Source organism: Silurus meridionalis, chromosome 10 (assembly GCF_014805685.1).
Source record: "Silurus meridionalis isolate SWU-2019-XX chromosome 10, ASM1480568v1, whole genome shotgun sequence".
NCBI lineage: Eukaryota > Metazoa > Chordata > Actinopteri > Siluriformes > Siluridae > Silurus > Silurus meridionalis.
The window spans coordinates 21,298,845-21,308,581 of NC_060893.1; the positions used below are offsets into that span (position 1 = coordinate 21,298,845).

Here is a 9,737-nt window from a genome sequence, read left to right on the forward strand (position 1 = left end):
CACACCACACTACACACACTCATCACACCACACTGTACACACTCAATCACACCACACTGTACACACTCCAACACACCACACTGTACACACTCCATCACACACTACACACTCCAACACACCACACTGTACACACTCCAACACACCACACTGTACACTCCATCACACCACACTACACACTCCAACACACCACACTGTACACACTCAAACACACCACACTGTACACTCCAACACACCACACTACACACTCCATCACACCACACTACACACACTCCATCACACCACACTGTACACCAACACACCACACTACACACACTCCATCACACCACACTGTACACAATCCATCACACCACACTACATACTCCATCACACCACACTACACACTCCATCACACACACTACACACACTCCATCACACCACACACACTCCAACACACCACACTGTACACACTCAAACACACCACACTGTACACACTCCAACACACCACACTACTCACTACATCACACCACACTACACACTCCAACACAACACACTACACACTCATCACACCACACTGTACACCAACACACCACACTACACACACTCCATCACACCACACTGTACACAATCCATCACACCACACACACACTCCATCACACACTACACACTCCATCACACCACTACACACTCCATCACACCACACCACACACACACTCCATCACACCACTACACACTCCATCACCACACTACACACTCCATCACACCACACTACACACACTCCCTCACACCACACTACACATACTCCATCACACCACACTACACACACTCCATCACACCACACTGTACACCAACACACCACACTACTCACTACATCACACCACACTGTATACACTACATCACACCACACTGTACACAATCCATCACACCACACTACACAAACTCCATCACACCACACTACACACTCCATCACACCACACTACACACAATCCAAAGTAAAATAAAGTAAAGGAATTTTGGGCCAGCGCATTTGTCGACCCCAAGGGTTATTTGGCCCATCAGTAAAATAAATGTTTACTGAATAAAAATTCTTTTTCGGTGGAGTTTATTATTTTTTATATATCTGAGTAAAGAAAATACATGATGAATAACTGTGTTGCATTTAAAGTTTTAATTTTGCCTCTATTTTATTTATTTTGTTTATATTTTTAATAAAAATGTCAAACAGAAATGCACACTGCATTAATCGCGCATTAATAAAATCAGTGCCGTTAACATAAATTTGTATTAACACGTTAATTTTTACAGCCCTGACTAATATATTAATACAAAACTAATTTAAAATTTTGTTTGCTAATAAATGTATCCATTCTGAACATCCACCATAAAGAACACAAGCAGAGAAAAGATAATGAAGATCAGGTGATCAGGAATGTGTCTATTGCCAGTCATGTTTACATCACTGACTCCCTCTGTCTCAATCACGTTAACCCCAGACGTCTTGTTGCCTTCTGTCTTGCTCCTTGTTTTCTTTATAAACTAGCCTATGTCTGTGGTGTGTGAGAGCCAAGAAATGATACACCAGTGGAAGATTGAAAAGCAATGATAGGAAAAGAGGTTGATACGGTGAAAATGGCAAACAGTAAGAAGAAAAAATATTGATTATGTCACCAAATACATGCAAACTAAATTAGCGAGACTGGTTTAAAAATGTAGAAGATAAAAGTACAGATATATGTGTAAAAAATGTAATGAGTGAAAGTAAAAACGTCTGAAAAATAAGTAGTGAAGTAAAATACTGATACCAGAAAAACCTACTTAAGTACAGTAATTAAGTATTTGTACTTCATTAGTTCCCACCTCTGCACACACACACACACACACACACACACACACACACACACACACACACACACACACACACACAAACATTTGCATGAAAAGCTCTGATTCCCAGAACAGTTAAACACTTTCAGCAGATGTTTCTGGTTCTTCATCCAAACTCACTCAAGCACAACACACAGCTCTGCACTCGACCTGCTGTAAAGGTGCAGTTCCAAATCACTAACAAATACACTTCACTACTGAAAAAGGAGACATGATTTCCAGATTAAAGCTTTATTTCAGCACAGCTACACCACTTACACCACCTCAGACTGCTAAGCATGTGTTAAAGTGTACACTTTAATTCTAGTGGACTTCACAGCGGCTCTTTCGGAACGAGGTGATCTGAGTGGTGTCGTGGTGAGAGACGATACAGCCGAACACCTCGGCCTCTTCCCAGCGTTCTTTGCTGAGGGTCAGGGTGCTGCTGCGGCTGTAGACACCGTTCTTCTGATCTTCTGTGCTGGTCAGAACACCTTCGTTCACCTCGACACCGTCCACGGTCCAGCTCGGCAGCGCCCCCTGTGGAGAATAGTCCGAGAGCAGGCAGAGCAGAGAGGCCGAACCCTCAGAGGGCTGCAGAGAGGAGGGAGGGAGCAGCGACACGGAGGGCTTCACCATCGGTCCAGCTGGAGACAAAACACACACAAAAACACAAACACACATAATTATACTCATAATAATGTGAACTTTATCACACTGAACATGGTGATATTCGGGAAATCAATGTAACGGCTATAAAACAGATGCAGTAGTTTAAACAGGACACAATTCTGATAACGTCATCCAACTTAACTGCAGCTGAACAAAACAACCTCCACCTTTAGAACAACTTCAGAACAATACACACTGTGCTTCAGTAATCATCACACCACAGTAAAGTCATCTTCATTTCATTTTCTAAATGAACTTATTAATGATTTATGACTTAGCATTAATATGAAATCAACACTAAACCCTCATTTTTCCTGTTACACTGTTGCTCTAATTTCCACTGTGATGAATTTGAATAACAAAAAGAAAGAATTAAATCGAATAAAAGTAAACATTTCACATGAATTGAAAAACAAGATGAAGTGACTCCTACAGAATTGTACAAAATGACACAAAAGCAGAGACTTTCTAGAAGCAGCTCTCTCCTCTTCTCATCACATTTCTCTATTTTATAGAAAAGATCTATTTATTTATAGAAGTGTCACTATCTATCTATCTATCTATCTATCTATCTATCTATCTATCTATCTATCTATCTATCTATCTATCTATCTATCTATCTATCTATCTATCTATCTATCTATCTATCATTTTATTGTTTAAAAAAACTAATGAATCCATGAGCTTTTAGTTAAAGTGAGCACTTACTTTTCATAATGAGTTTTGTTCCTCCACCAAAAGTCCACCACAGTGATACATTCTAATGAAACCGTCGTACAAAAACCTCTGTTACACTACAGTGAACCTAAACACACACACACACACACACACACACTTCTTTGACTCTGAGCAAAGTGTACAGTACATACTGCAGAAGTCTGTAGGAGAAATAATACCAAATGTTGAATAAGTGATGAGATTTGTCTCTACAGTCAGTAACACAATAAACATGATACATAAACACAGTAAAGAATAATGTAATAATGCTGGTCTCCTCGAAATCTCCTCTGTAGTCATTTTAAATCCTGATGGAATTAAAGTGAAAGCCTGAACTTCTGTCATTTCTCTACATGCACATAGAATTATTATTTTCCAAGAAATCTCCCATTGTGACTGAGTGTGAGAATGACAGTAAGATTGGGGGAATGTGGTAAAGATGTTTCCATACTTAGAGGACACTTTGCATTGGCAGCACATGCTTCAGTGCTCTGGGAGTGTTTATAGCGCTGTGACTTTCACACTTCATGACTGAGAGCTGCTGCTACAGAAACTTCACCCACAGCTACCATGACTTTGATCCCCGTCTTCATCTGGACACTGATCCTCTGGACTCAAGGTCAGACACTGCTTCATATTTTATCTCTACAATGATTTTTTCTGTTGTTTCTGTTCTAATATTTCAGTTTCATGCTGCATTATTGTGTATTTTTACAGAATGCAGAGGTCAAGTCACAGTAACTCAGACTCCTGCAGTGAAATCTGTTCTTCCAGGAGAAACAGTCACCATCAACTGTAAAACCAGTCCAGCAGTGTACAAGGATTCAAATGGTGATCGCTTGCACTGGTATCAGCAGAAACATGGAGAAGCTCCAAAATTCCTGATTAAATATGTGAATCAGCTACAGTCGGGTTTTCCAGCTCGTTTCAGTGGCAGTGGATCTGGATCTGATTTCACTCTGACCATCAGTGGAGTCCAGACTGAAGATGCAGGAGATTATTACTGTCAGAGTTTACATTATATCAGTAGCACATACCTGTTCACACAGTGATATAGAGTCGTACAAAAACCTCCCTCAGTCAGATAGTAGAGAAACTGCACTGCTGCAGCTGGGAGCGACTGCAGGTTCTGAGTTACAAGATGTGATACGATGCAATGACACAACCTCAGTGAGCATTTGTATGACTTTAATTGTTGCTCCATTACATAGAGCACAGTGTAGATACAAAATGTTGAACTTTGTTCTGTGTAATTTCATCACAGCTCTACATTTGGTAGTACAAAGCATGGTACAAATGTTGTTTGATGAAGCTCATGTCTTTTTGCTCTTATTTACTGGCAGAAAATATCTATCAGTCTAGATGTTTTATGTTCAACCTGCCAGAGACATTTTCTCATGAGCTCATGATCCTTTATTCAAACATATAATCAAATTATTCAGTGAAGCCACTTTGACCCTGACACTGCCAGTACACTACCATAATTGATGAATGTGTCATTACAATGTTTACTGAAATTCACATTACACCACTAACACATATTCATTAATTTATTCATCTTTACATTACATTTACAATAATTTACACGTTTTTCCTGGTCAGGGCCACAGTGCATCTGAAGTAAATCTGGTTTATAGGCAGATTAAACAATTAATTTGGACTCACAAGAAGTCTTTACTGTCCATTAGCACTTTATTGCTGTTATTTTTGGTACAATGAGTGACAACATGACAACAAAATTCACATTGTTATATTTATGTCCCCAGCCTGTGGACCACCTTTATCATAAATGGCTGAAGTGTTAGATATCAAAAAGTGATTGTAACATTCTTCATGTGATGAAGCCACTGAAGCAAAATAAATAAAGGCCCAACAGCAGGTATCAGAGGGTGAGGACCACCGACAATGACCAGAAACTCTTCTAATGTCCACTAGACTGAAAAACATGTTCTTCCCCACCTTTGTCTTGTGTCTATACTGTCTTGATGCCTGTGTTGCTTGCATCCATTGCCTCAAATAAAAGTACATTTTTTATATCTTCAACCAACCTTTGACTGTCCTCGGTCAAGCTCCATCTAAGCTTTTGTTACTTCAGGGCATGAACGATTACAGCTCTAATAGTAATTGGGGATAAAATCATAGCATCTGCTAGATCATAGACTCTCTGAACCTCCTTGATATGTTTGAGGTCTGATAATTCATAGGCAGCTTGCACCTTCTCAAGATCTCTCCCACACCAGAGAAAACATTCCAGAAAACTTTTCACACGGTTATATTTTTTCATTTTAGATTTAGCAAGGCACTGTTCAAACACTGAAATATTTGTGAGAGGACTGTTCAATTTAGTCAAAGTCTAATGACTTTTAAAGCAAAAATCACACCACAGTTAAAGCAGATTATCCAAAAACTATAGATGAATGAACCATGTGAGTCACTGTGTGCAATTCTTCAGCGGGTATACAACCAGTTCAAAGTTCTCAAGTGTTCTCTTCTTGACAGAACAGAAATTACTGGCTGAGATCAATACAGGATGGCAAGCATGAAGAGAGAAAATCAAACTGATGGTCCAGGTGGACAGATTCAAGTGTCACACCCACAAAAATGGGTGTCAAAAGCAATATTCTGATTTGATGTTGTTGAAAGGAAATCTAATGTATAAAATAAAAACTATCCTTAGATACGTTGATGCTCAATTGTTTTCCTGAAGTGATAGTCTTATCTTTTTGGCCCTGGACTCCTCTGGCTTCATCAATGATGTAACTCTTCCTGTCCTCGTGAGTCTCTCACTTTTGGTATGGGACAGCTCCACCTAGTGATTAATAGAGTGCAGCACTACTTTGCTGTTGTTCAGATCACTATCAAATCTGCTGGTTTTATGGGTTATGAGGCAATTTAGGAATAAGACTTTAGCATAAGAGGTCTGTTTCGTCTTGTTGCTGAGACAGTTGTCTTGTCTACATTTTATAATTTATTTTTCTTGTCTCAGCCATTTGTTTAATGTCTAGTCCACTTACATGTTGTAACCCTTTCACATAATTTTTGCGGTTATTCTTTGCAATGACTTAAATATTTTAGTGCAAATCTGTGACTTGTTACTTAGAAAATGTGTTTTAATTTTATAAAAAAACAATTATCAAGAAGTTAAACCTTACCTTACCTTCACATTAAATTTTTTTTATATATATTCTTTCCACTTGCCATGCAAAAATTTTTTTCATAGTGTCATCTTTCCAAAGATATCTAAATTGTGTATGTAGCACATTTTTATCAGGAACTGTTAACATTTAAATTTAGGTAGAGCATTTCAGCTGTTAGTTCTGAAATTTGGACTGGGTGGGGCAGGGAGGGGCGAACCAGACATAGTCTTAGATAAATGTTTGTAGGAATGTAATTTTTCATGATATCCTCATTTAATTTAAAATATAAAATTAAATGAGGATATCATGAAAAATTACATTCCTACAAACATTTATCTAAGACTATGTCTGGTTCGCCCCTCCCTGCCCCAAATTTGTTAATGCTATACAAATAAAACAGAATTGAATTGAAATAAATGTTTATCATAAAACTGATTAAATGTCTATCCTTTTGAAAACAATATTAAATCTAAAAGACTAAAATATTGCACTAAATATCACATATAAGTATAAATTTTCACTTGAGCTTTGGTCCATCCTGCTTGGAGTCTATTTATATTTGAATGCATTTGATATGATTATTTAAACAGGTGTGTGACATTTCTAAAGTGGATTATGCATCTCATTATGTATTAAACCCTAAATATACAAAGATATAAAAGATTTGGTTGTGGAATATGTGCTAGTTTCCAGTTCCTTTCTTTTTTTATTAAGATCTTATGAACCATTACTAATTGTAAATAATTTTGCAGCTTATACTGATATTTGTTCAGTCATTTGTAAATCATTCCACTTCAATGCACCATGTTACAAATCTGTATTTAGTATGAAAAGAAATAAACTAAATAAGTTGCACATTAGGTTCTCTAAAGCAGCACAGGCTGCTCATCACAACACAACCATGAGCCACAAAGCAGATATAGAAAATGTATACAAATATTTACAGTACAGATAAATTCCAGATATTATAATTATGATTTTTTTTTTTTACATTAATGCCAAATACAGACCTCATATCATCCAACAATTGACAACCTGAATTCCAAAAATGTTTGGAAAAAAAATCAAAATGAAAATAAAAACAGAATGCAAAGATTTGCAAATCTCATAAATCAATATTTTATTCACAAATGAACAATTGAAAATGTATTTTGATAGCTGTAACATGTCTCACAAAAGTAAGGACAAGGCCATTTTTACCACTGTATAGCATTTCCTCTTTTTTAACAAGTCGGTATACATCTTTGATCTAACGAGACCATTTGTTGGAGTTTTGGGAGAGAAAAATTGTCCCATTTGTTTCTGATGGACAGGATTCTAGCTGGTCAACAATCCTGGGTCCCATTTATCCGATTTTGTGTTTCATTACGCACTAAATGATCATTTCAGCACTGTAAGAAAAAATTATGAGGACAACGATGACCATAATGAAGTTTATAACAACGTAGCAGTGACAAAATACATAAAGCACTTTGGTTCATCTGAGTCAAAAACAACGCAGAACAAATTCTGCCCAGACATTTTATACTGTTCTTCCCTTTAAAGTGTAGCTAGGATTTAGCTTTTACATGTAAATGAAGTGTAGGAAATGAGTAAAGGAACACATGGCTGTGTGATACCACTAACGAGCCGGAGGTCAGCAGATGGTAGTCACTGGTGTTTACACCATTTGCTGGTGCCAGCCCCCCAGCAGGTCAAGTTAGGGTATTTTTCAAATGATAATCATGGTCTCGGACACCTTTTGGTTAGAGATGTTCCTTGATGGCTTGCTGCCTCTCCCAGACTCATTAAATTAAGACTATGATTAAGATTGTTACAACTGAAATTGTACATCAAACTACATAACTACATGCGGATGAGCTTATTTTGATATAGCGTGGTGTGAAATCTGGGTTAAGACAATCTATAATTCTTACAGTACCTAGACTCTTCTGAAATTGTATTTATTTATCCCCAACAGTTTATTCTCTTCATTTCATAGTGTTTCTCTTAGGTGCACTGCTTCCAGTATGTGTATGTGGATTTTTTTTGTCCAATCAGATTTCAGCCTCTATGTTCTGTCATGCCAATCTAGTCTGCCCAGGGCCTTCAAAGTCTGTACTGCTGGCCTTTTTACCTTAGTCTCCTTAAGAAATAGCTCTGTTTCTTAAACCAATCAGATTTTATATTCGCCTCACAGGGCAGCTAGCTGGCACAGAATAGTCTCAGCATTTTTCCGTCGTCTGATTGGTTGGTCAGAGGGAAACTGTTACAGCCAAGTTCAACTGGCAAAACACATGTGTAGCGCTGCACACATTAACACATCTGAGACAGACTTTTTTATGGCTACAGAGAAAGAAAAATTGATTTGGAATCTGACATACTTACAAATACATTTTCAAGAAAAGCTAGACATCGTAAGAAGCCCGTTGCCAACCCCGAAGCTAGCTAGCTTGTCTCAGCCCAGGAAAGGGTTTGTTCTCCACTTACAGACCAGTAAATACTAGTGGTACCACTGGCTTACAGCCTCTGAGGAGCGGTGCAAATTATGAGTCTGCATCTGTGGTGAGTAGGATGTATTTTATTTACTTTTTTATGTTTTTGTCATGTTATTAGACAAATATTGATTCTGAACTGCTCCAGATGATGTAGGTGGCACAGTTGCGGTGGTAGTGTAAAACTTTGGAGTTATCTTAACTGGGTTTTAACTGGGTCTTAACTGGTTTCACCCTCCATACACGAAATGCCTCTGTCTGTAATGCCACGCGTTGTTATATTTTGCTTTTGTATAGTATTGATGGTTTCTATGACTGCGATGTAAGAGTGGTGGTATTAAGAGGTGGATTAAGTCGGGTAAAGTCCCCACTGAAGGCCCAGGTACCAAATGCACAGCCCACCACTGTGAGAGATAATCCATGGCAATTTCAATGTCAATTCATCTGACCACAGAAGAATTTTCCGCTTTGCCTCAGTTTATTTTAAATGAGTTTTGGCCTAAAAAAAAAGAGCAGCATTTCTGGGTTATCTCCACATATGGCTTTTTCTTTGCATGATGAATAGCATGGTAAACTGTTCACAGAATATAATTTTTGGAGGTATTTCTGAGCCAATTTTCAGTACAATTCTTCACAATTTGAAGTTAAGGAAAGTTATTCTAAAATTGTTCTATAGTTTAAAGATGCAGATTGTTGAAACTTTCTAAGCCTTTTTTTTTATACCCAATCATATTACTGACCTGTTGTTAATTAACCTAATTAGTTGCAAAATATTCCTTCATTCACTTTTCTACACTTTGTTGCTCTGTCTAAACGTTTTTTAGATGTATTGCCTTATTGTTTTGGTACATTTAGAAAACCATATCAACCATATTGCAAAAACAGCTTTCTACCTTAG

The 9,737-nt window shown here is 37.6% G+C and overlaps 2 gene segments (V, D, J or C); one reads left to right on the forward strand and one right to left on the reverse strand.

Moving 5' to 3' along the window:
- Positions 1 to 2,072: 2,072 nt before the first annotated feature.
- LOC124391959 lies at positions 2,073 to 3,330 on the reverse strand. The segment is given in 2 exon segments: positions 2,073 to 2,486; positions 3,220 to 3,330. Coding segments are annotated over 2 exon segments (330 nt in total).
- A 436-nt stretch (positions 3,331 to 3,766) lies between these two features.
- On the forward strand, positions 3,767 to 4,520 carry LOC124391944. The segment is given in 2 exon segments: positions 3,767 to 3,847; positions 3,946 to 4,520. Coding segments are annotated over 2 exon segments (384 nt in total).
- Positions 4,521 to 9,737: the final 5,217 nt, after the last annotated feature.